The sequence below is a fragment of the Engystomops pustulosus genome, chromosome 10, assembly GCF_040894005.1.
Source record: "Engystomops pustulosus chromosome 10, aEngPut4.maternal, whole genome shotgun sequence".
Taxonomy (NCBI): domain Eukaryota; kingdom Metazoa; phylum Chordata; class Amphibia; order Anura; family Leptodactylidae; genus Engystomops; species Engystomops pustulosus.
The window spans coordinates 101,387,428-101,413,513 of record NC_092420.1 but is presented as its reverse complement, the minus strand read 5'-3'; the positions used below and the strand labels follow the sequence as shown (position 1 = coordinate 101,413,513).

General features: G+C 54.0%; 2 protein-coding genes across 9 annotated transcripts; one reads left to right on the top strand and one right to left on the bottom strand.

Moving 5' to 3' along the window:
- Positions 1–7,840: 7,840 nt before the first annotated feature.
- Positions 7,841–14,649, bottom strand: TYW3 (tRNA-yW synthesizing protein 3 homolog). Of its 2 annotated transcripts, XM_072129252.1 has the most exons (7): positions 14,040–14,649; positions 13,723–13,931; positions 13,353–13,433; positions 13,097–13,195; positions 12,885–12,956; positions 11,097–11,230; positions 7,841–8,355 (listed from the first exon to the last, which is right to left on the bottom strand). In XM_072129252.1, the coding sequence occupies exons 1-7, from the start codon at positions 14,101–14,103 to the stop codon at positions 8,142–8,144; spliced, it is 873 nt and encodes a 290-aa protein (XP_071985353.1). In that variant the 5' UTR covers positions 14,104–14,649; the 3' UTR covers positions 7,841–8,141. The 2 variants fall into 2 exon arrangements, with proteins under 2 accessions (XP_071985353.1, XP_071985352.1); XM_072129251.1 differs by having other exon boundaries at positions 7,842–8,355; positions 13,723–14,649.
- A 12-nt stretch (positions 14,650–14,661) lies between these two features.
- On the top strand, positions 14,662–22,834 carry CRYZ (crystallin zeta). 7 transcript variants are annotated; one of them, XM_072129244.1, is made up of 10 exons: positions 14,732–14,819; positions 14,906–14,947; positions 18,134–18,250; positions 18,382–18,534; positions 18,756–18,919; positions 19,643–19,694; positions 20,582–20,731; positions 20,826–20,927; positions 21,715–21,810; positions 22,599–22,834. In XM_072129244.1, the coding sequence occupies exons 3-10, from the start codon at positions 18,140–18,142 to the stop codon at positions 22,758–22,760; spliced, it is 990 nt and encodes a 329-aa protein (XP_071985345.1). In that variant the 5' UTR covers positions 14,732–14,819; positions 14,906–14,947; positions 18,134–18,139; the 3' UTR covers positions 22,761–22,834. The 7 variants fall into 7 exon arrangements, with proteins under 7 accessions (XP_071985347.1, XP_071985345.1, XP_071985346.1 ...); XM_072129246.1 differs by lacking the exon at positions 14,906–14,947 and having other exon boundaries at positions 14,662–14,784; XM_072129245.1 differs by lacking the exon at positions 14,906–14,947 and having other exon boundaries at positions 14,781–14,861.
- Positions 22,835–26,086: the final 3,252 nt, after the last annotated feature.

The following is a 26,086-nucleotide window of genomic DNA, read 5'->3' as shown; positions in this document are numbered from 1 at the left end:
ATGGGGGGTGTAGTCACAGAGGGGTCAGAGCGCCCATGCTGACCACTGCTGGCTATGATAGAAAGGTGTCAGGACACACAGGACATGGCAGCTCGCTGTGTATGGGGGGTGTAGTCACAGAGGGGTCAGAGCACCCATGCTGACCACTGCTGGCTATGATAGAAAGGTGTCAGGACACAGGACATGGCAGCTTGCTGTGTATGGGGGGTGTAGTCACAGAGGGGTCAGAGCGCCCATCCTGACCCCTGATCACTGCTGGCTATGATAGAAAGGTGTCAGGACACACAGGACATGGCAGCTCGCTGTGTATGGGGGGTGTAGTCACAGAGGGGTCAGAGCGCCCATGCTGACCCCTGATCACTGCTGGCTATGATAGAAAGGTGTAAGGACACACAGGACATGGCAGCTCGCTGTGTATGGGGGGTGTAGTCACAGAGGGGTCAGAGCGCCCATGCTGACCCCTGATCACTGCTGGCTATGATAGAAAGGTGTCAGGACACACAGGACATGGCAGCTCGCTGTGTATGGGGGGTGTAGTCACAGAGAGGTCAGAGCACCCATGCTGACCACTGACCACTGCTGGCTATGATAGAAAGGTGTAAGGACACACAGGACATGGCAGCTCGCTGTGTATGGAGGGTGTAGTCACAGAGGGGTCAGAGCGCCCATGCTGACCCCTGACCACTGCTGGCTATGATAGAAAGGTGTCAGGACACACAGGACATGGCAGCTCGCTGTGTATGGGGGGTGTAGTCACAGAGGGGTCAGAGCGCCCATGCTGACCCCTGATCACTGCTGGCTATGATAGAAAGGTGTCAGGACACACAGGACATGGCAGCTCGCTGTGTATGGGGGGTGTAGTCACAGAGAGGTCAGAGCGCCCATGCTGACCCCTGACCACTGCTGGCTATGATAGAAAGGTGTCAGGACACACAGGACATGGCAGCTCGCTGTGTATGGGGGGTGTAGTCACAGAGGGGTCAGAGCACCCATGCTGACCCCTGACCACTGCTGGCTATGATAGAAAGGTGTCAGGACACACAGGACATGGCAGCTCGCTGTGTATGGGCGGTCTAGTCACAGAGGGGTCAGAGCACCCATGCTGACCCCTGACCACTGCTGGCTATGATAGAAAGGTGTCAGGACACACAGGACATGGCAGCTCGCTGTGTATGGGGGGTGTAGTCACAGAGGGGTCAGAGCGCCCATCCTGACCCCTGATCACTGCTGGCTATGATAGAAAGGTGTCAGGACACACAGGACATGGCAGCTCGCTGTGTATGGGGGGTGTAGTCACAGAGGGGTCAGAGCGCCCATGCTGACCCCTGACCACTGCTGGCTATGATAGAAAGGTGTCAGGACACAGGACATGGCAGCTCGCTGTGTATGGGGGGTGTAGTCACAGAGGGGTCAGAGCGCCCATGCTGACCCCTGACCACTGCTGGCTATGATAGAAAGGTGTCAGGACACAGGACATGGCAGCTCGCTGTGTATGGGGGGTGTAGTCACAGAGGGGTCAGAGCGCCCATGCTGACCCCTGACCACTGCTGGCTATGATAGAAAGGTGTCAGGACACACAGGACATGGCAGCTCGCTGTGTATGGGGGGTGTAGTCACAGAGGGGTCAGAGCGCCCATGCTGACCACTGCTGGCTATGATAGAAAGGTGTCAGGACACACAGGACATGGCAGCTCGCTGTGTATGGGGGGTGTAGTCACAGAGGGGTCAGAGCACCCATGCTGACCACTGCTGGCTATGATAGAAAGGTGTCAGGACACAGGACATGGCAGCTTGCTGTGTATGGGGGGTGTAGTCACAGAGGGGTCAGAGCGCCCATCCTGACCCCTGATCACTGCTGGCTATGATAGAAAGGTGTCAGGACACACAGGACATGGCAGCTCGCTGTGTATGGGGGGTGTAGTCACAGAGGGGTCAGAGCGCCCATGCTGACCCCTGACCACTGCTGGCTATGATAGAAAGGTGTCAGGACACACAGGACATGGCAGCTCGCTGTGTATGGGGGGTGTAGTCACAGAGGGGTCAGAGCACCCATGCTGACCCCTGACCACTGCTGGCTATGATAGAAAGGTGTCAGGACACAGGACATGGCAGCTCGCTGTGTATGGGGGGTGTAGTCACAGAGGGGTCAGAGCGCCCATGCTGACCCCTGACCACTGCTGGCTATGATAGAAAGGTGTCAGGACACAGGACATGGCAGCTCGCTGTGTATGGGGGGTGTAGTCACAGAGGGGTCAGAGCGCCCATGCTGACCCCTGACCACTGCTGGCTATGATAGAAAGGTGTCAGGACACACAGGACATGGCAGCTCGCTGTGTATGGGGGGTGTAGTCACAGAGGGGTCAGAGCGCCCATGCTGACCACTGCTGGCTATGATAGAAAGGTGTCAGGACACACAGGACATGGCAGCTCGCTGTGTATGGGGGGTGTAGTCACAGAGGGGTCAGAGCACCCATGCTGACCACTGCTGGCTATGATAGAAAGGTGTCAGGACACAGGACATGGCAGCTTGCTGTGTATGGGGGGTGTAGTCACAGAGGGGTCAGAGCGCCCATCCTGACCCCTGATCACTGCTGGCTATGATAGAAAGGTGTCAGGACACACAGGACATGGCAGCTCGCTGTGTATGGGGGGTGTAGTCACAGAGGGGTCAGAGCGCCAATGCTGACCCCTGACCACTGCTGGCTATGATAGAAAGGTGTCAGGACACACAGGACATGGCAGCTCGCTGTGTATGGGGGGTGTAGTCACAGAGGGGTCAGAGCGCCCATGCTGACCCCTGATCACTGCTGGCTATGATAGAAAGGTGTAAGGACACACAGGACATGGCAGCTCGCTGTGTATGGGGGGTGTAGTCACAGAGGGGTCAGAGCGCCCATGCTGACCCCTGATCACTGCTGGCTATGATAGAAAGGTGTCAGGACACACAGGACATGGCAGCTCGCTGTGTATGGGGGGTGTAGTCACAGAGAGGTCAGAGCACCCATGCTGACCACTGACCACTGCTGGCTATGATAGAAAGGTGTAAGGACACACAGGACATGGCAGCTCGCTGTGTATGGAGGGTGTAGTCACAGAGGGGTCAGAGCGCCCATGCTGACCCCTGACCACTGCTGGCTATGATAGAAAGGTGTCAGGACACACAGGACATGGCAGCTCGCTGTGTATGGGGGGTGTAGTCACAGAGGGGTCAGAGCGCCCATGCTGACCCCTGATCACTGCTGGCTATGATAGAAAGGTGTCAGGACACACAGGACATGGCAGCTCGCTGTGTATGGGGGGTGTAGTCACAGAGAGGTCAGAGCGCCCATGCTGACCCCTGACCACTGCTGGCTATGATAGAAAGGTGTCAGGACACACAGGACATGGCAGCTCGCTGTGTATGGGGGGTGTAGTCACAGAGGGGTCAGAGCACCCATGCTGACCCCTGACCACTGCTGGCTATGATAGAAAGGTGTCAGGACACACAGGACATGGCAGCTCGCTGTGTATGGGCGGTCTAGTCACAGAGGGGTCAGAGCACCCATGCTGACCCCTGACCACTGCTGGCTATGATAGAAAGGTGTCAGGACACACAGGACATGGCAGCTCGCTGTGTATGGGGGGTGTAGTCACAGAGGGGTCAGAGCGCCCATCCTGACCCCTGATCACTGCTGGCTATGATAGAAAGGTGTCAGGACACACAGGACATGGCAGCTCGCTGTGTATGGGGGGTGTAGTCACAGAGGGGTCAGAGCACCCATGCTGACCCCTGACCACTGCTGGCTATGATAGAAAGGTGTCAGGACACACAGGACATGGCAGCTCGCTGTGTATGGGGGGTGTAGTCACAGAGGGGTCAGAGCGCCCATGCTGACCCCTGACCACTGCTGGCTATGATAGAAAGGTGTCAGGACACAGGACATGGCAGCTCGCTGTGTATGGGGGGTGTAGTCACAGAGGGGTCAGAGCGCCCATGCTGACCCCTGACCACTGCTGGCTATGATAGAAAGGTGTCAGGACACAGGACATGGCAGCTCGCTGTGTATGGGGGGTGTAGTCACAGAGGGGTCAGAGCACCCATGCTGACCCCTGACCACTGCTGACTATGATAGAAAGGTGTCAGGACACAGGACATGGCAGCTTGCTGTGTATGGGGGGTGTAGTCACAGAGGGGTCAGAGCGCCCATGCTGACCCCTGACCACTGCTGGCTATGATAGAAAGGTGTCAGGACACACAGGACATGGCAGCTCACTGTGTATGGGGGGTGTAGTCACAGAGAGGTCAGAGCGCCCATGCTGACCCCTGACCACTGCTGGCTATGATAGAAAGGTGTCAGGACACACAGGACATGGCAGCTCGCTGTGTATGGGGGGTGTAGTCACAGAGGGGTCAGAGCGCCCATGCTGACCACTGCTGGCTATGATAGAAAGGTGTCAGGACACACAGGACATGGCAGCTCGCTGTGTATGGGGGGTGTAGTCACAGAGGGGTCAGAGCACCCATGCTGACCACTGCTGGCTATGATAGAAAGGTGTCAGGACACAGGACATGGCAGCTTGCTGTGTATGGGGGGTGTAGTCACAGAGGGGTCAGAGCGCCCATCCTGACCCCTGATCACTGCTGGCTATGATAGAAAGGTGTCAGGACACACAGGACATGGCAGCTCGCTGTGTATGGGGGGTGTAGTCACAGAGGGGTCAGAGCGCCCATGCTGACCCCTGATCACTGCTGGCTATGATAGAAAGGTGTCAGGACACACAGGACATGGCAGCTCGCTGTGTATGGGGGGTGTAGTCACAGAGGGGTCAGAGCGCCCATGCTGACCCCTGATCACTGCTGGCTATGATAGAAAGGTGTCAGGACACACAGGACATGGCAGCTCGCTGTGTATGGGGGGTGTAGTCACAGAGAGGTCAGAGCACCCATGCTGACCACTGACCACTGCTGGCTATGATAGAAAGGTGTAAGGACACACAGGACATGGCAGCTCGCTGTGTATGGAGGGTGTAGTCACAGAGGGGTCAGAGCGCCCATGCTGACCCCTGACCACTGCTGGCTATGATAGAAAGGTGTCAGGACACACAGGACATGGCAGCTCGCTGTGTATGGGGGGTGTAGTCACAGAGGGGTCAGAGCGCCCATGCTGACCCCTGATCACTGCTGGCTATGATAGAAAGGTGTCAGGACACACAGGACATGGCAGCTCGCTGTGTATGGGGGGTGTAGTCACAGAGAGGTCAGAGCGCCCATGCTGACCCCTGACCACTGCTGGCTATGATAGAAAGGTGTCAGGACACACAGGACATGGCAGCTCGCTGTGTATGGGGGGTGTAGTCACAGAGGGGTCAGAGCACCCATGCTGACCCCTGACCACTGCTGGCTATGATAGAAAGGTGTCAGGACACACAGGACATGGCAGCTCGCTGTGTATGGGCGGTCTAGTCACAGAGGGGTCAGAGCACCCATGCTGACCCCTGACCACTGCTGGCTATGATAGAAAGGTGTCAGGACACACAGGACATGGCAGCTCGCTGTGTATGGGGGGTGTAGTCACAGAGGGGTCAGAGCGCCCATGCTGACCACTGCTGGCTATGATAGAAAGGTGTCAGGACACACAGGACATGGCAGCTCGCTGTGTATGGGGGGTGTAGTCACAGAGGGGTCAGAGCACCCATGCTGACCACTGCTGGCTATGATAGAAAGGTGTCAGGACACAGGACATGGCAGCTTGCTGTGTATGGGGGGTGTAGTCACAGAGGGGTCAGAGCGCCCATCCTGACCCCTGATCACTGCTGGCTATGATAGAAAGGTGTCAGGACACACAGGACATGGCAGCTCGCTGTGTATGGGGGGTGTAGTCACAGAGGGGTCAGAGCGCCCATGCTGACCCCTGATCACTGCTGGCTATGATAGAAAGGTGTCAGGACACACAGGACATGGCAGCTCGCTGTGTATGGGGGGTGTAGTCACAGAGGGGTCAGAGCGCCCATGCTGACCCCTGATCACTGCTGGCTATGATAGAAAGGTGTCAGGACACACAGGACATGGCAGCTCGCTGTGTATGGGGGGTGTAGTCACAGAGAGGTCAGAGCACCCATGCTGACCACTGACCACTGCTGGCTATGATAGAAAGGTGTAAGGACACACAGGACATGGCAGCTCGCTGTGTATGGAGGGTGTAGTCACAGAGGGGTCAGAGCGCCCATGCTGACCCCTGACCACTGCTGGCTATGATAGAAAGGTGTCAGGACACACAGGACATGGCAGCTCGCTGTGTATGGGGGGTGTAGTCACAGAGGGGTCAGAGCGCCCATGCTGACCCCTGATCACTGCTGGCTATGATAGAAAGGTGTCAGGACACACAGGACATGGCAGCTCGCTGTGTATGGGGGGTGTAGTCACAGAGAGGTCAGAGCGCCCATGCTGACCCCTGACCACTGCTGGCTATGATAGAAAGGTGTCAGGACACACAGGACATGGCAGCTCGCTGTGTATGGGGGGTGTAGTCACAGAGGGGTCAGAGCACCCATGCTGACCCCTGACCACTGCTGGCTATGATAGAAAGGTGTCAGGACACACAGGACATGGCAGCTCGCTGTGTATGGGCGGTCTAGTCACAGAGGGGTCAGAGCACCCATGCTGACCCCTGACCACTGCTGGCTATGATAGAAAGGTGTCAGGACACACAGGACATGGCAGCTCGCTGTGTATGGGGGGTGTAGTCACAGAGGGGTCAGAGCTCCCATGCTGACCCCTGACCACTGCTGGCTATGATAGAAAGGTGTCAGGACACACAGGACATGGCAGCTCGCTGTGTATGGGAGGTGTAGTCACAGAGGGGTCAGAGCGCCCATGCTGACCCCTGACCACTGCTGGCTATGATAGAAAGGTGTAAGGACACACAGGACATGGCAGCTCGCTGTGTATGGGGGGTGTAGTCACAGAGGGGTCAGAGCGCCCATGCTGACCACTGCTGGCTATGATAGAAAGGTGTCAGGACACAGGACATGGCAGCTCGCTGTGTATGGGGGTGTAGTCACAGAGAGGTCAGAGCACCCATGCTGACCCCTGATCACTGCTGGCTATGATAGAAAGGGGTCAGGACACACAGGACATGGCAAATTTAGATCTTTATGTTTGAACCTGAAATGTGGCAAAATGAAGAAAAGTTCAAGGGGGCAAATACTTTCGTAAAACTTTGCATCTGTATTTACAGTACATTATCGCTGCGGATCCTCTCTGGTTCTCGTCAGGGTCAGCGCTGCAATGTGTGGCCACAGCCGGAGCCACCATACAGGGAACAGCTTAAACAACGCCTCCTTGTGGCCACAGACTGAAGTTATGAACAATTTGTAAGGCGCTACGGAATACGATGGCGCTATATATATATATATAAAGATTATTGTCATTTTATTTCAGGAAACTTCTCACTAAAGCGCAGTTAAAGGTTCTGTCCAGTGTAGTACAGATTTATCACCCATGTTCAGGACGGGTGATCAATCTGATATCTGAACGCCTTTAAACCCCCCGTCGCCTGCCCCCGCACCCAAGATTCCGGTAAGCGCCGCTTATCTATCTACGATTTCAATGTGATATTTGCGAAAGGTCTAACATTTGGGAACCCGATGAGAGGAGGCGCTGCAGCAGTGATGACAAGTTCAGCTGCAATACCAAGCGCCACCACTATCCCGTGCATGGCAGTGTGCGAAGAGACCAGCGCGCTCATGTGACCCCTCAGGTCTCCTCTTAGCTTTATGATATAAGTGACATTTGGAGCCTCATTCTCTAAAGAAGGAAAGGACTGAGCAGCATTTACAACAAAATATTTCTCTTTTATCGAAAAAACATATTTATTTGTATTAAAAATGTACAGATCCGTCTACCCGGGGTCAGGACACGGTACAGCTGCCGCATGCAGCACTATAGTACAGAGGGGGTGTGGTTGGTACTGGGGCTCATTCACTAGTGCCGGACCCTCCCTGATCAGTGGTCGATCGATCATCAATGTTTTATCCCTTTAATTCTATGAGAAATACTTTGTTGCATTGTGCAGTAGTAGAGCGCCACCTGCTGGCGGTGGGACAGACTACATGGATGATGTATGTGATGGACGCTCTTCTCTTCACCAGGTTGGTCGCCCTCACACAGTCGTATCATGAAATAACGAGATGCTGGTCCCGGCCTCGTCCTCAGAGTCTTCACTCGGGTCACTTTCCCGTCTCCGGTCCACATCTGCCGCCCCCCTCCTCCTCCGCCGGGTGTATACCGGCCGCCCCGGCTTCTCATCGCTGTCTGCGGCGTCACGGGTCACATGGCGTCGCTTGTGGAAAGCCGACAGCAGGCAGCTGTAAAACCTGCAGAAAGAGAACATGGTGCATGGACTAGTAAAGGGACCCCCACAGCTTCTACCCCACTAAACTCCCCGCCCCTCAGGTGGGGGATGAAGTGTCCTTTTATGTGAAAACTCATCCATTTACCTATAAAAATCTCCCTCAATGTCATGTTACAATGAGCAGAGAAGAGTCATATTTTGACTAAGATGAGTCAAGTTTAGAGGTTGAGGAGGGTCACTTCAGATGCCCCAGTTCAGTTCTATAGCACCTAGAAATATGCTAAAGATAAAAATAATCTTTCAGATCAGGTTCTGTGATCAATAGGGCGCGAGAAATTGGCAGTTAACCCCTTCACGTCGTAGGTTTTTTTTTGTTTATTTTCTTCCCAAAAATCTATAAGTTTTCACTGTACAGATCTGTGCGAGGCTTATTCTCTGCAGAACAAATTTTACTTGTCATCAATGTTATTTAATATTCTAAGCAGTCTGCCGGGAAGCTGGGAATTCCAAAATGTTGCAAAATTGGCAAAAAACAAAACAAAAACGCATTTGCGCCACTTTCTTGCTCCACATAACATCTGCACTTTACTTTTTTGTTCGGTAACAAATTTATACGGGTTTCATTGTGTTACAAAACATGTTCCAAAATTAAAACAATGGTGTAAAAGTGGCGCTCGGACACGTTGGCGCTATTTTCCTTTTTTGGGGTCACCACTGGGAATAACAGTTTTTATATTTGGATAGATTGGGCATTTGGGGATTTTTACTGATTATTTTGTTTTATTCAAGTTCTAGGGAAAGGGGGGGGGGGGGTCATCTGAACTTTTAGTTTTTTAACATTTTTTTAACCCTAGACAGTCTGATCTTTCCTACCATATAGGAAGTGATAACGGCAATGGCGGCAATCAAAGAGTTAGCACCAACGTTTGGTGCGAGCGGTATAAGCGCTGAGTGTTTGATGCAATATGCAGCAAACCCCATGTCTGTATGATGAGGGCTCAGCGATTGCAACTCCACTCAGCACTAAAGGGGTTGTCCGCAAGTTATGCCCCATCCATGAGGATAGTCCTATAGCACAGCAGGAGTGTCAGCGCTCCAGAGGATAGTCCTATAGCAGAGCCCGAGTGTCAGCGCACAAGAGGATAGTCCTATAGCAGAGCCTGAGTGTCAGCGCTCCAGAGGATAGTCCTATAGCAGAGCCTGAGTGTCAGCGCTCCAGAGGATAGTCCTATAGCAGAGCCCGAGTGTCAGCGCTCCAGAGGATAGTCCTATAGCAGAGCCCGAGTGTTAGCGCTCCAGAGGATAGTCCTATAGCAGAGCCCGAGTGTCAGCGCTCCAGAGGATAGTCCTATAGCAGAGCCCGAGTGTCAGCGCACAAGAGGATAGTCCTATAGCAGAGCCCGAGTGTCAGCGCTCCAGAGGATAGTCCTATAGCAGAGTGTCAGCGCTCCAGAGGATAGTCCTATAACAGAGCCCGAGTGTCAGCGCTCCAGAGGATAGTCCTATAGCAGAGCCCGAGTGTCAGCGCTCCAGAGGATAGTCCTCTAGCAGAGCCCGAGTGTCAGCGCTCCAGAAGATAGTCCTATAGCAGAGCCCGAGTGTCAGCGCTCCAGAGGATAGTCCTATAGCAGAGCCCGAGTGTCAGCGCTCCAGAGGATAGTCCTATAGCAGAGCCCGAGTGTCAGCGCTCCAGAGGATAGTCCTATAGCAGAGCCCGAGTGTCAGCACTCCAGAGGATAGTCCTATAGCAGAGCCTGAGTGTCAGCGCTCCAGAGGATAGTCCTATAGCAGAGCCCGAGTGTCAGCGCTCAAGAGGATAGTCCTATAGCAGAGCCTGAGTGTCAGCGCTCCAGAGGATAGTCCTATAGCAGAGCCCGAGTGTCAGCGCTCCAGAGGATAGTCCTATAGCAGAGTGTCTGCGCACAAGAGGATAGTCCAATAGCAGAGCCCGAGTGTCAGCGCTCCAGAGGATAGTCCTATAGCAGAGCCCGAGTGTCAGCGCTCCAGAGGATAGTCCTATAGCAGAGCCTGAGTGTCAGCGCTCCAGAGGATAGTCCTATAGCAGAGCCCGAGTGTCAGCGCTCCAGAGGATAGTCCTATAGCAGAGCCCGAGTGTCAGCGCTCCAGAGGATAGTCCTATAGCAGAGTGTCAGAGCTCCAGAGGATAGTCCTATAGCAGAATGTCAGAGCTCCAGAGGATAGTCCTATAGCAGAGCCCGAGTGTCAGAGCTCCAGAGGATAGTCCAATAGCAGAGCCAGAGTGTCAGAGCTCCAGAGGATAGTCCTATAGCAGAGCCCGAGTGTCAGCGCTCCAGAGGATAGTCCTATAGCAGAGCCCGAGTGTCAGCGCTCCAGAGGATAGTCCTATAGCAGAGTGTCAGCCCTCCAGAGGATAGTCCTATAGCAGAGCCCGAGTGTCAGCGCTCCAGAGGACAGTCCTATAGCAGAGTGTCAGCCCTCCAGAGGATAATCCTATAGCAGAGCCCGAGTGTCAGCACTCCAGAGGATAGTCCTATAGCAGAGTGTCAGCCCTCCAGAGGATAGTCCTATAGCAGAGCCCGAGTGTCAGCACTCCAGAGGATAGTCCTATAGCAGAGCCTGAGTGTCAGCGCTCCAGAGGATAGTCCTATAGCAGAGCCTGAGTGTCAGCGCTCCAGAGGATAGTCCTATAGCAGAGTGTCAGCGCTCCAGAGGATAGTCCTATAGCAGAGTGTTACAGACCCTCCCGCATGATGTACAGATATATCTAATATTTAGCTTTACCTCTCAATCCTCCTCTTGTTCTCCTCCATCTTCTGATTTGCGGTTTGCACCAAGAAGTCGATATATTCATCGCTCACCAGAATCTTCCCGTCACGAGTCAGAGGCACCTCCAGACAATGGGTGCTCCGCACCGCCTGCACCCGGAGAAGAGCATCACATTCATCACAGTCACTAATTATACTATAACATCTTCCCTAGAAGGAAATGTCCCATCAGAATCCGTCCCCCCGGGACATCACTCCTAGATCCAGGGACCGGGACATCACTCCTAGATCCGGGCCCCGGGACATCACTCCTAGATCCGGGCCCCGGGACATCACTCCTAGATCCGGGCCCCGGGACATCACTCCTAGATCCGGGCACCGGGACATCACTCCTAGATCCGGGCACCGGGACATCACTCCTAGATCCGGGCACCGGGACATCACTCCTAGATCCGGGCACCGGGACATCGCTCCTAGATCCAGGCACCGGGACATCGCTCCTAGATCCGGTCCCCGGGACATCGCTCCTAGATCCGGTCCCCGGGACATCGCTCCTAGATCCGGTCCCCGGGACATCGCTCCTAGATCCGGTCCCCGGGACATCGCTCCTAGATCCGGTCCCCGGGACATCGCTCCTAGATCCGGTCCCCGGGACATCGCTCCTAGATCCGGTCCCCGGGACATCGCTCCTAGATCCGGTCCCCGGGACATCGCTCCTAGATCCGGTCCCCGGGACATCGCTCCTAGATCCGGTCCCCGGGACATCGCTCCTAGATCCGGTCCCCGGGACATCGCTCCTAGATCCGGTCCCCGGGACATCGCTCCTAGATCCGGGCCCCGGGACATCACTCCTAGAACCAGGCATCGGGACATTACCCCTAGATCCAGGCCCCGGGACATCACTCCTAGATCCAGGCATCGGGACATCACTCCTAGATCCAGGCACCGGGACATTGCTCATAAATAATTGTCTACATTTTTCTCTAACGCTAACAGTCACAGGGCGGCACTGCAGACACGTATGCATCCAGGTAGACGCTGCAGGTGCCTATGCTCCTATGTAGACGGGTGCAGCGCTGCAGGTGCCTATGCTCCTATGTAGACGGGTGCAGCGCTGCAGGTGCCTATGCTCCTATGTAGACGGGTGCAGCACTGCAGGTGCCTATGCTCCTATGTAGACGGGTGCAGCGCTGCAGGTGCCTATGCTCCTATGTAGACGGGTGCAGCGCTGCAGGTGTCTATGCTCCTATGTAGACGGGTGCAGCGCTGCAGGTGCCTATGCTCCTATGTAGACGGGTGCAGCGCTGCAGGTGCCTATGCTCCTATGTAGACGGGTGCAGCGCTGCAGGTGTCTATGCTCCTATGTAGACGGGTGCAGACCTGCAGGTGTCTATGCTCCTATGTAGACGGGTGCAGCGCTGCAGGTGCCTATGCTTCTATGTAGACGGGTGCAGCGCTGCAGGTGCCTATGCTCCTATGTAGACGGGTGCAGCGCTGCAGGTGCCTATGCTCCTATGTAGACGGGTGCAGCGCTGCAGGTGTCTATGCTCCTATGTAGACGGGTGCAGCGCTGCAGGTGTCTATGCTCCTATGTAGACGGGTGCAGCACTGCAGGTGCCTATGCTCCTATGTAGACGGGTGCAGCGCTGCGGGTGCCTATGCTCCTATGTAGACGGGTGCATTATTCCCATCATTCACACTGTACATGACCCCCCCATCATTCACACTGTACATGACCCCCCACTACACACAGCGCTGGAGGATGATGTGAATGCACAGATTATCACCAATACTGTGAACTTACCATTATAATTTTACCCTTTTTGCCGACAGTTATTCCAGAATTTCTGAACCCAGAATCGATGGCGACGCCGTGCTGTAAGGTGTGAGAAACATCAAGTTACCCAAGACCTCCTGTGCCCTCCCTCTCCATCCCGCGCCCCCCTCTCCATCCCGCGCCCCCCCCTCTCCATCCCGCGCCCCCCCCTCTCCATCCCGCGCCCCCCCTCTTCCTACCAGGAGCTGAGCATCTTCTAGTGCACGACACTGCACATGGAGGACGAAGGGTTCAAATTTTAGCACCGCATCTCCAGAGGCTTTTTGAAGACCTGAAATCTGAAGAAAAGGGGATCAATAATCAGATTATTTGTCTATGATGCAGCCACACGCACAGGGATCGCACCGTATCCTATAAGTAGGGGGAGGACGGGGGTGGGGTTGAGAACACATGGAGTAGAGAATCCCCTGATAATCGCCCATTATAAGTCCTCACCGCGTCTTCTTTCCTGCACAGATCATGAGTTACAAAAAGCCAGGAACAGTTCTGCTTCTGCACTATAGACGCATCAGGACTCTGAGACAAAAGAGAAAGAGATTATATAAGAGATGAGACACAAGCGCAGATCTCTATCAGAGCCCAGAACAGCTGTCACATGACGCTTCTCCTATCAGATAAGAGAACAGCTGTCACATGACGGCCGCTCCTATCAGAGCCCAGAACAGCTGTCACATGACGCCTCTCCTATCAGAGCCCAGAACAGCTGTCACATGCCCTCCTATCAGATAAGAGAACAGCTGTCACATGACGCCTGTTTTCCTTCTATTTCTCTTGGAATACCCCCATTGACCTCCCCTGCCGTCACCTCGTCTATGAGGATGATCCTCCCGGAGCAGGAGCTGGTGGTGAAGAAGCAGTCCTGGAGGTTGATGTCCCTCACAATGTCCTCTATGTCCTTGTCCACACTGCCCTTCTTACTGAGGTCAGTCTTGCGGGTGGCCTGGAGCTTCCAGTGCATGAAGAGTCCATGGGGCTGAGATGTGGAGGACGGGGCCTGTGGATGGTGGGAGGACGGGGCCTGTGGATTCTCCTGGTGGGAGGACGGGGCCTGTGGATGGTGGGAGGACGGGGCCTGTGGATGGTGGGAGGACGGGGCCTGTGGATTCTCCTGGTGGGAGGACGTGATGTGACCCTCTCCATTGTCCACCCTCCTGGAGTCCTCCAGCTCAGGACCGGAGTCCTCCATGATTCAGGAAGGGTCAGATGATAGACGGTGTCAGACCCAATGAGAATCCAAGAGTTCCTCTAATGCGGAGAGAAACAACCATCAGCTTCATAGAACTTCACCCGCTCCGTATAGCAGTCGGGGGGCGCTCTACCTCTATCTGGGGGTGCAGAAGATGTAGACCATGAAGTCACAAGGTTCAGCAATAAGAAGACGACTCAAAATAATTTCTGCAAAGTTGGAATCAGAAGACGTTGAGTTCCAGGTCATGTACTACATGTAGGGGCCACGCAGTGTAGGGCCCACCAATAACATCTTTCCATGGGGTCGACTGCCTCGACTGCACATTACACCCTGGAGGTCGCCATGACAGGTACGGAGGCTCGGACGGGACAGAATGCTCAGCTTTACTATTGGAAGTGTCACAGCCGTTGACTGTTCCCTCAACAAGCATGGCGGCTGCCGTCCAGCTGCTAGACACGCCCCCTGGTGGTAGAAGCAGGTAAGTGGTCACAGCTGCTGGAGCCCCGCCCTGTCCTCATCACCTTCATCCGCAGCCTCTGCCCTTCCATCCATGTGATCCCAGGAGCATGTGACCTGCCAGGGGCGGTGCCAGAGCCGGTCATGTGGTCACATGTCAGATGAGGACACGCCCCCCAGTGGTGGAGACTGGAGAGCAGCAACTGGGAGGCGGAGCTGCTGGTGAGAACTGCAGGGGGAGAGCAGGTACCGGAGCGGTACCGGACAGGAGAGTCCTGCTGGACTGGAGGGGGGAGCAGGTACCGGGACAGGCGAGTCCTGCTGGACTGTAGGGGGAGAGCAGGTACCGGACAGGAGTGTCCTGCTGGACTGGAGGGGAGAGCAGGTACTGGGACAGGAGAGTCCTGCTGGACTGGAGGGGGAGAGCAGGTACTGGGACAGGAGTGTCCTGCTGGACTGGAGGGGGAGAGCAGGTACCGGGACAGGAGAGTCCTGCTGGACTGGAGGGGGAGAGCAGGTACCGGGACAGGAGTGTCCTGCTGGACTGGAGGGGAGAGCAGGTACTGGGACAGGAGTGTCCTGCTGGACTGGAGGGGAGAGCAGGTACTGGGACAGGAGAGTCCTGCTGGACTGGAGGGGGAGAGCAGGTACTGGGACAGGAGTGTCCTGCTGGACTGGAGGGGGAGAGCAGGTACTGGGACAGGAGAGTCCTGCTGGACTGGAGGGGGAGAGCAGGTACCGGGACAGGAGAGTCCTGCTGGACTGGAGGGGGAGAGCAGGTACCGGGACAGGAGAGTCCTGCTGGACTGGAGGGGGAGAGCAGGTACTGGGACAGGAGAGTCCTGCTGGACTGGAGGGGAGAGCAGGTACTGGGACAGGAGAGTCCTGCTGGACTGGAGGGGAGAGCAGGTACTGGGACAGGAGTGTCCTGCTGGACTGGAGGGGAGAGCAGGTACTGGGACAGGAGTGTCCTGCTGGACTGGAGGGGAGAGCAGGTACTGGGACAGGAGAGTCCTGCTGGACTGGAGGGGGAGAGCAGGTACTGGGACAGGAGAGTCCTGCTGGACTGGAGGGGGAGAGCAGGTACCGGGACAGGAGAGTCCTGCTGGACTGGAGGGGGAGAGCAGGTACCGGGACAGGAGAGTCCTGCTGGACTGGAGGGGGAGAGCAGGTACCGGGACAGGAGAGTCCTGCTGGACTGGAGGGGGAGAGCAGGTACTGGGACAGGAGAGTCCTGCTGGACTGGAGGGGAGAGCAGGTACTGGGACAGGAGAGTCCTGCTGGACTGGAGGGGAGAGCAGGTACTGGGACAGGAGAGTCCTGCTGGACTGGAGGGGAGAGCAGGTACTGGGACAGGAGAGTCCTGCTGGACTGGAGGGGGAGAGCAGGTACTGGGACAGGATTGTCCTGCTGGACTGGAGGGGGAGAGCAGGTACTGGGACAGGAGTGTCCTGCTGGACTGGAGGGGGAGAGCAGGTACCGGGACAGGAGAGTCCTGCTGGACTGGAGGGGGAGAGCAGGTACTGGGACAGGAGTGTCCTGCTGGACTGGAGGGGAGAGCAGGTACTGGGACAGGAGAGTCCTGCTGGACTGGAGGGGGAGAGCAGGTACTGGGACAGGAGTGTCCTGCTGGACTGGAGGGGGAGAGCAGGTACTGGGACAGGAGTGTCCTGCTGCACTGGAGGGGAGAGCAGGTACTGGGACAGGAGTGTCCTGCTGGACTGGAGGGGAGAGCAGGTACTGGGACAGGAGAGTCCTGCTGGACTGGAGGGGAGAGCAGGTAGCGGGACAGGAGAGTCCTGCTGGACTGGAGGGGAGAGCAGGTACTGGGACAGGAGAGTCCTGCTGGACTGGAGGGGGAGAGCAGGTACTGGGACAGGAGAGTCCTGCTGTACTGGAGGGGAGAGCAGGTACTGGGACAGGAGTGTCCTGCTGGACTGGAGGGGAGAGCAGGTACTGGGACAGGAGAGTCCTGCTGGACTGGAGGGGAGAGCAGGTAGCGGGACAGGAGAGTCCTGCTGGACTGGAGGGGAGAGCAGGTACTGGGACAGGAGTGTCCTGCTGGACTGGAGGGGGAGAGCAGGTACTGGGACAGGAGAGTCCTGCTGTACTGGAGGGGAGAGCAGGTACTGGGACAGGAGTGTCCTGCTGGACTGGAGGGGGAGAGCAGGTACTGGGACAGGAGAGTCCTGCTGTACTGGAGGGGAGAGCAGGTACTGGGACAGGAGAGTCCTGCTGGACTGGAGGGGGAGAGCAGGTACTGGGACAGGAGAGTCCTGCTGTACTGGAGGGGAGAGCAGGTACTGGGACAGGAGTGTCCTGCTGGACTGGAGGGGGAGAGCAGGTACTGGGACAGGAGAGTCCTGCTGTACTGGAGGGGAGAGCAGGTACTGGGACAGGAGTGTCCTGCTGGACTGGAGGGGGAGAGCAGGTACTGGGACAGGAGAGTCCTGCTGTACTGGAGGGGAGAGCAGGTACTGGGACAGGAGAGTCCTGCTGGACTGGAGGGGAGAGCAGGTACTGGGACAGGAGAGTCCTGCTGGACTGGAGGGGAGAGCAGGTACTGGGACAGGAGAGTCCTGCTGGACTGGAGGGGAGAGCAGGTACTGGGACAGGAGAGTCCTGCTGGACTGGAGGGGGAGAGCAGGTACTGGGACAGGAGTGTCCTGCTGGACTGGAGGAGATTGCTGGGACTTGTGGTTCTGCAATAACAGATCTGTTGTGTTGGACTCATCTATCTGTAGCACTACAAGTCCCAGCAGTCTCCCCCAGTTATGTGCTGCAGCCTCCTCTGTGCACAGGACCTTACACCGGAGCTGCCGCCATAGTGTGCAGTACTACTAGGAGAAAGCTCCAGGCAAAGGTCATGTGTACAGAGAGGATCAGTAACTTATTACTGGGATGTAGCAGAGCTGACCGGGTCACACGTCATGTGCCGCACACTGTACAACAGTCACATCTGTCCCTGCCGATGACCACTGCCCTTCTTGCTGTCAGTGAATGGAAACTTTCTATCATTCTATGACACTAAGGCTCCGGCATCCTGTGAGGCATTGCTAGAAATCCGGGGTTTACAAAGTCGTGACAATCTGTGACCTCAGGGTGGAAGTTTCATGACACCGTAACATCAAGGCTGCAAGTTACACTGCTGTGCTCTGTGCTCTCTGCAGCCAGTGATAGACGTGTAATGAGACCTTTATGTATATTGTTAGTAGCAGCAGGACTGTGACGTATGGGTACAATTATTATTATTTTCTTACCGAGTGTAGGGAATCAGTGGATACATTGTAACAAACATCAGCTGCGTGAGCAGAACCAGATCCAGGAGGTGTGCGTGGGCGGGACCGGCTCTTGGCGCTCTGCGTGGGCGGGACCGGCTCTGGGGGCTCTGCGTGGGTGGGACCGGCTCTGGGCGCTCTGCGTGGGTGGGACCGGCTCTGGGCGCTCTGCGTGGGTGGGACCGGCTCTGGGCGCTCTGCGTGGGCGGGACCGGCTCTGGGCGCTCTGCGTGGGCGGGGCCGGCTCCGGGAGTTCTGTGTTAGTTGTGAGTGTTCTGATGTCTTCCCTGTAGGTGGTCATGGCCGCTGCGGGGAGGTTGATGCGAGCGATTCGGGTTGCGGAGTTCGGGAAGCCGGAGGTGTTGAAGTTTCTTACAGATGTCCCGGTGCCGTCCCCAGGAGACCACCAGGTACATGTATGAAGGTCTACAACTCCCCCATTATCTATTGTTCTCTGGTATCTGCCACGTCTGGCTGGAGATGGAATGATGGAGCCGCTTTGTCTCTATATTTTATATTTTTACTCGTCTCATATTTTAAGGTTCTGATCCGGGTGCACGCCTGCGGCATTAACCCCGTGGACACTTACATCAGAGCCGGCGTCTACGCCCGGAAACCCAACTTACCTTACACACCCGGCTCTGACATATCAGGAACTGTGGAGGAAGTCGGCAAAAACGTGGCCGGATTTAAGGTAAGAAATGAGTCTGATTCGGATTCGGACGCCCCAGAAGTTCTTGGGAGGGTCACATGTCCATCAGCCAATCAGAGTGTCCGGAATGATCAGCTGGGATCTGGGGGGAAACTTTCAGGATGAGCTCATTCCCCTGCAGCGCCCCCGCAGGTGAAGTGACGCATTACACCCGGGCGAGTCCTAGAATTACTTCTCATTTTTATCTGTTGTGTGATGTACAGAAAGGAGACCGCGTGTTCACCACCTCCACAATCACCGGGGGCTACGCAGAATACACAATCGCCTCCGAAGAAACTGTGTATCAGCTTCCCGAGCAGCTGAGCTTTAGGCAAGGAGCGGCCATATCTGTTCCCTACTTCACTGCCTACAGGGCCCTGTTTCACAAGTAAGTGCTAGAAATGTAATACAGGGTTTCCCCCAAACATAAGCCCCAAAATGTTACAGCCTTTTAGGGGTAGGGTTATAATGAAAAGTTCTAGTTACAGAGGAGCACACTTCAGACTTATATATACAATGTGTGTGTATGTGTGTGTATATATATATATATATCTCTCTTTTGTACCAAGGCACAGTTCTGATTTCTTTTTAAAGAGGATAATCTCCCATTAAATTGTCAAGTTGCTACAGAACCGGAATGAGGAAGAGGGAGCTACAGGGTAGGGGGAAGCTACAGGTAAGGGGGAAAGCTACGGGTGTAGGGGGAAGCTACAGGTAAGGGGGGAAGCTACGGGTGTAGGGGGGAAGCTGCGGGTGTAGTGGGTAAGCTGCGGGTGTAGTGGGTAAGCTTCGGGTGTAGGGGGGGAGCTGCGGGTGTAAGGGGGAAGCTGCGGGTGTAAGGGGGAAGCTGCGGGTGTAAGGGGGAAGCTGCGGGTGTAAGGGGGAAGCTGCGGGTGTAGGGGGGAAGCTGCGGGTGTAGGGGGGAAGCTGCGGGTGTAGGGGGGAAGCTGCGGGTGTAGGGGGGAAGCTTTGGGTGTAGGGGGGGAGCTGCTTGGTGGGGGGGAGCTGCGAGGTAGAAGGAGGTGTATAATTTGGATCCTGTAATTTTGTAACCTACCGATTGTTATAATTGCTCTGCAGAACATTGCACCTTTCTCTTTTTGTTACTTAGAGCCCATGGCAAACCAGGGGAGGTGGTCCTCATACACGGCGCCAGCGGAGGGGTAAGAGACTGAATCCTGCCTAGAGAATGGGTTTATACCATATTCATAAAATATCCTGGGTAGTGGGGGCTTAACGGGAACCTGTCAGCAGGCGTTACCCCACTGAACTACTAGTATGAAATGTCACTTCTAGCATCCGCTCTGTTATGTGAAATCTCACTGGTTTACCTATAGATATCTCCTCCAAAGTCAGGATAATATGACTCTTCTCATCCTATTTGTACATGAGATGAGTCAAGTTTAGTAGTTGCTTTGGTGTCACTTCAGGAGCCTCTATCTGTTCTATAGCACCTAGAAACATGTTGCTTGTGTCATGTTAAAGATAAGAATCATCTTATGTGGCTCTGTGAGAACTGGACACAAGAGAGTTAAACAATAGGTAGGACCTGGATCTTTATCTGCAGCTCTTATTTCCAACTATGTATTTAGCTGCCTATGACTCTGGTTCTGTCGCTCCCAAAATCATATGTTCTCGACTTTGGAGGAGATTTTTTTTCCATAGGTAAAAGGAGCAAATTCCACATAATAGAGGGAATTCTACACAGGACATTTCATAATCGACCTGAGGGGACTAGTAATTTAGTGGGCTAAAACCTGATGACCACTTGATATGAAATCTGCCTCCCTGGTGGTCTAGGGGTTTCATTGACCACTGCCAAGCAGGTATTACCCTTACAAATGTAGTATATTATTGCGCCTAGTTAATACAGTAATATAGGGAAACAACAAGTCTGCATGTTGGAAGGGATCCTCCTCATGAGAGAGCCCCTTTAATGCTTTCCTGGTGGGCTAGGGCAATGATAGGTGACATCTGTAGTATGTAGACACTGGGCACAGGTTGGCGCGGTCTCTCTGCTCGCATTACCTCTCATTGTCTATCCTGGTAGGTCGGGATTGCGGCTTGTCAGATCGCCAGGGCCCATGGATTCAAGGTATTCGGCACCGCCGGCAGCCCTGAAGGGTTAAATCTGGTTTTACAGAACGGAGCCCACAAAGCGTTCAACCACCGGGACCAGGATTATATGGAGAAGATCCAGGTAAGTGGCCACAGTCTCGTGTTATGCTCATAGATTACATGGGGGGGGGGGAGGGGCGCAGGATTTAGTGATTGTTGTGCTCTCTAATATTTAGGAGGCCGCAGGAGGTGAAGGGGTTAATGTCATCCTGGAGATGTTGTCCAACGTGAACCTCAGCAATGACCTGAAGCTCCTGACAAGTGGCGGCCGAGTGGTTGTAAGTAGCTGGATGTCCCATCTGGTGCAGGCCCAGGGTCATCATGTTTCTCTTAAAGGGAACCTGTCAGCAGGGTTTTACCCCACTACACTACCAGTTCCCTTAGGTCGGGGATGAAGGTCCTTTATAATATTCCCTCTTTTATGTGAAATCTCCCCCATTTACCTATAAAAAATCTCCCCCAAAGTCAGGCAAATATGACTCTTCTCTTCCTATTTTGACATGAAGTGAGTCAAGTCTAGAGGCTGCCGGGGGAGAGTCTCCTATCTTTTGCTTAATAGCACATAGAAAGCAGCTTTTTGTTTCATATTAAAGAAAAGGATCTCATCTTTAAGACCGCATGAGGATTATGGCTACAGAACCAGGGATGCAGGCAGCTAAAAACAACCTGCAGGTAAAGATCCAGTCCCCACCTCTCGCTTTTTTTTTTTTTTTTTTTTTTTAACTCCCTTTGTGTCCATTTCTGTAGCTCACAGAACCAGAGCCTTATCTTTAATATGACACCAGTAATAAGTGCTATAGAACTAAAGATAGGGACTTATTAACTGCCATTAGCTCTGAAACCACTAAACTTGATTCATGTGAAAATGAGGGGAGACGAGTCATATTTTCCTGATTTTAGAGGAGATTTTTATAGGTAAATGTGTGAGATCTCACATAAAAGAGGGAATTCTGGAAAGGACATTTCATCCCCGGCCTAAGGGAACCAGTAGGTTTGTGCGGTAAAATCTGGTGACGGGTTCCCTGTGCGGTTCTTCTGGTAACATACGAGGCTCCTATGTTCTAGATCATTGGCTGTCGAGGATCTATTGAAATAAATCCCAGGGACACAATGGCCAAGGAGTCCAGTATCATCGGGGTCTCGCTCTTCAGCTCCACCAAGGTAATGACATCACAATGCAGGGGGCGCAGGCGTCTTCCTCTATAGTTATAGGTCAGTTGTTTCTCCATGTAAGTGATATGGGTGCAGATAGTGCTGCCTCCTTGTCTTTCCCTATGGATGATCTTGCTACGGCTCCATCCCTCTCTATCTCTCTCCATGTAAATGAAATGGGTACAGATAGTGCTGCATCCCTGTCTCTCAATAAAATAGGTCTAGATAGTGCTGCATCCCTGTCTCTCAATAAAATAGGTCTAGATAGTGCTGCAATCCTGTCTTCCTGTGTACATTACACCAGTAGGAATTATGCTGACTCCAGTGTCTCCCTAGTAAATGATGTGCAGGTATTCTTGTCTCTCTATAATTGTTATAGGTACAGATAGCACTGCTTCCTAGTCTCTACATTAAAAATATATAAGTACAGATATTGCTGCTTCATAGTCTCTACATGGATAATATATAGGTACAGATAGCACTGCCTCCCAGTCACTACATGGATAATACATAGGTACAGATAGCACTGCCTCCCAGTCTCTACATGGATAATATATAGGTACAGATAGCACTGCCTCCCAGTCTCTACATGGATAATACATAGGTACAGATAGCACTGCCTCCCAGTCTCTACATGGATAATATATAGGTACAGATAGCACTGCCTCCCAGTCTCTACATGGATAATATATAGGTACAGATAGCACTGCTTCCCAGTCTCTACATAGAAAATAAATGGGCACAGATAGTGCTGCCTCCTTGTTTATGTATTATAATAGGGGCGTTTTCTATTTTAGGAGGAGTGGAGGGAGGCTGCGGCTGCTCTCTATGGGGGGATGGAGAGCGGATGGCTAAAACCTTTGATTGGACCTGAGTATCCACTGGAGAAAGCGGCACAGGCCCACGTGGACATCATCCAGAACAGCGGAGCCACCGGCAAGATGATCTTTGTCCTGTGATTTGCTTCATGTTCTTGGAGCTTGATCAAAACTTAAATCGAACAACATGTCAATAAACGTTGCCCTAAAATGTGCATTTTTCAGGAGGCTCATTCTCCGTTATGTTATATTCATGCAGGGGAGGGACAGTGTGTATTATGGCCGGAAGCTTCTCCTGGATGTGACCACGTTACATTGTATCCAGAAGATCCATGAACCAGGATTGTGTCACATGATGTAATAACCCGGTGTAACAGCAGCCCTGAGCATAGAATATGCAGCGATACATTGTATCAGTGTAACGGCTGTCAGTCCTCTGAGCCTCCTGACTGGTTTTGGCCGGTGGTGTTACCCCAGTGACCCTGGTTTCAGTGTTTAAGCCCCATACAGGAGTACAAGGACCTACCCCTCTGGTGATGGTGGTAGCCCAGGCAGGTCAGGAGTACAAGGACCTACCTCTCTGGTGATGGTAGCCCAGGCAGGTCAGGAGTACAAGGACCTACCTCTCTGGTGATGGTGGTAGCCCAGGTGGGTCAGGAGTACAAGGACCTACCTCTCTGGTGATGGTGGTAGCCCAGGCAGGTCAGGAGTACAAGGACCTACCTCTCTGGTGATGGTAGCCCAGGTGGGTCAGGAGTACAAGGACCTACCTCTCTGGTGATGGTAGCCCAGGCGGGTCAGGAGTACAAGGACCTACCTCTCTGGTGATGGTAGCCCAGGCGGGTCAGGAGTACAAGGACCTACCTCTCTGGTGATGGTGGTAGCCCAGGCGGGTCCAGAGTACAAGGACCTACCTCTCTGGTGATGGTGGTAGCCCAGGCAGGTCAGGAGTACAAGGACCTACCTCTCTGGTGATGGTGGTAGCCCAGGCGGGTCAGGAGTACAAGAACCTACCTCTCTGGTGATGGTAGCCCAGGCGGGTCAGGAGTACAAGGACCTACCTCTCTGGTGATGGTAGCCCTGGCGGGTCAGGAGTACAAGGACCTACCTCTCTGGTGATAGTGGTAGCCCAGGCAGGTCAGGAGTACAAGGACCTACCTCTCTGGTGATGGTGGTAGCCCAGGTGGGTCAGGAGTACAAGGACCTACCTCTCTGGTGATGGTAGCCCAGGCGGGTCAGGAGTACAAGGACCTACCTCTCTGGTGATGGTAGCCCAGGCGGGTCAGGAGTACAAGGACCTACCTCTCTGGTGATGGTGGTAGCCCAGGCGGGTCAGGAGTACAAGGACCTACCTCTCTGGTGATGGTAGCCCTGGTGGGTCAGGAGTACAGGGACCTACCTCTCTGGTGATGGTAGCCCAGGCGGGTCAGGAGTACAAGGACCTACCTCTCTGGTGATGGTAGCCCAGGCGGGTCAGGAGTACAAGGACCTACCTCTCTGGTGATGGTGGTAGCCCAGGCGGGTCCAGAGTACAAGGACCTACCTCTCTGGTGATGGTGGTAGCCCAGGCAGGTCAGGAGTACAAGGACCTACCTCTCTGGTGATGGTGGTAGCCCAGGCGGGTCAGGAGTACAAGGACCTACCTCTCTGGTGATGGTAGCCCAGGCGGGTCAGGAGTACAAGGACCTACCTCTCTGGTGATGGTAGCCCTGGCGGGTCAGGAGTACAAGGACCTACCTCTCTGGTGATAGTGGTAGCCCAGGCAGGTCAGGAGTACAAGGACCTACCTCTCTGGTGATGGTGGTAGCCCAGGTGGGTCAGGAGTACAAGGACCTACCTCTCTGGTGATGGTAGCCCAGGTGGGTCAGGAGTACAAGGACCTACCTCTCTGGTGATGGTAGCCCAGGCGGGTCAGGAGTACAAGGACCTACCTCTCTGGTGATGGTAGCCCAGGCGGGTCAGGAGTACAAGGACCTACCTCTCTGGTGATGGTAGCCCAGGTGGGTCAGGAGTACAAGGACCTACCTCTCTGGTGATGGTGGTAGCCCAGGTGGGTCAGGAGTACAAGGACCTACCTCTCTGGTGATGGTAGCCCAGGCGGGTCAGGAGTACAAGGACTTACCTCTCTGGTGATGGTAGCCCAGGCGGGTCAGGAGTACAAGGACCTACCTCTCTGGTGATGGTAGCCCAGGCAGGTCAGGAGTACAAGGACCTACCTCTCTGGTGATGGTAGCCCAGGCGGGTCAGGAGTACAAGGACCTACCTCTCTGGTGATGGTAGCCCAGGCGGGTCAGGAGTACAAGGACCTACCTCTCTGGTGATGGTAGCCCAGGCGGGTCAGGAGTACAAGGACCTACCCCTCTGGTGATGGTGGTAGCCCAGGCGGGTCAGGGGTAGGTGTTATACAGGACCAGGGGACACACATTAGTCACAGGCTGAGGTCTGGCTTGGTCTTGGGTTCATAGTCAGATCTCGCAGAGGCATTTTACGTTTATGTGGCCACTTGGTGGCGCTGTTGCTAGTCAGTTTCTCTATTATGTCACTGGATGACGGTTGTTTCATGAATGTTTTGGACTAATACATTTTTCTGGGATCCTTAGGAGAACACCATCGCCTCTGATGATGCGGTTTATCGACTCCCATATAGAGCGGCCACATCTGTTCCCTACCCACAGCCTTAGGGTCCTGTTCCGGCAGTAATTGCTCGGGTACTATGGATACAGTATATATGTGTATATATATATGTGGTAGTAGGTTTAATATATAACAGTCAAATTATTTTCTGGGAGAATAAAAAGTTCTAGAATTTCATAATGTAGTCTTTCTATGTCTTATAGTCTTCGGTCTTAGACTTGCCCTTTAAAATCAGCAGTATGGACATATAATATTCCTTTATATGGCGCACACACATTCTGTAGCGCTGCACAGAGCTGCCACATCAGTCCCTGTCCCCTCACAATCTAATCAACCTAACCGTATGTTTGAGTGTGGGAGGAAACCGGAGGAAACACACACAAACACAGAGAGAACATAAAAAACTCTTTGCAGATGTTGAATGGATGGGACTTGTGCATCAGCTGATCTGAGGGGGTCACACGTGTTATCTGATCCTATGGAAAGGTAATCAATATCATGAAAACAGAGAACCCCTGTCCCTGTAATACATATGGATCAATTCAGGAAATGGGTCACAACATTCGTGGTTTCATTATAGGAAATCAGAATCCATCCTGATAACCCAGGGAAATTGCTGTAGCTTCAGAGGCTGTTATACTGTGCAGGGGAGGGTAAGCTCTCCTGCACAGTATAACAGCCTCTGAAGCTACAGCACACTGTGTAAAATTACAGCAGAGGTAGAGAGGGGGGGAGTGCAGAGGAGGGTGTAACAGCTTGTGAAGCTGCAGCATGGAGGTGCTCTGGTAACACCCCAGAGTCCTTCTGCCTCTTAGACAATTTTTAAAAGTTAA

Excerpts from the sequence above, each read along its gene's own strand:
- CRYZ (XM_072129246.1), top strand. The coding sequence starts at position 18,140 with ATGGCCGCTGCGGGGAGGTTGATGCGAGCGATTCGGGTTGCGGAGTTC. Across the intron at positions 18,535-18,755 it reads AAAACGTGGCCGGATTTAAG|AAAGGAGACCGCGTGTTCAC; the intron begins GTAAGAAATGAG and ends TGTGATGTACAG. Across the intron at positions 20,732-20,825 it reads ATTATATGGAGAAGATCCAG|GAGGCCGCAGGAGGTGAAGG; the intron begins GTAAGTGGCCAC and ends TCTAATATTTAG.
- TYW3 (XM_072129251.1), bottom strand. The coding sequence starts at position 14,103 with ATGGAGGACTCCGGTCCTGAGCTGGAGGACTCCAGGAGGGTGGACAAT. Across the intron at positions 13,434-13,722 it reads GGATCATCCTCATAGACGAG|AGTCCTGATGCGTCTATAGT; the intron begins GTGACGGCAGGG and ends CTTTTGTCTCAG. Across the intron at positions 8,356-11,096 it reads AACAAGAGGAGGATTGAGAG|GTTTTACAGCTGCCTGCTGT; the intron begins GTAAAGCTAAAT and ends CTCTTTCTGCAG.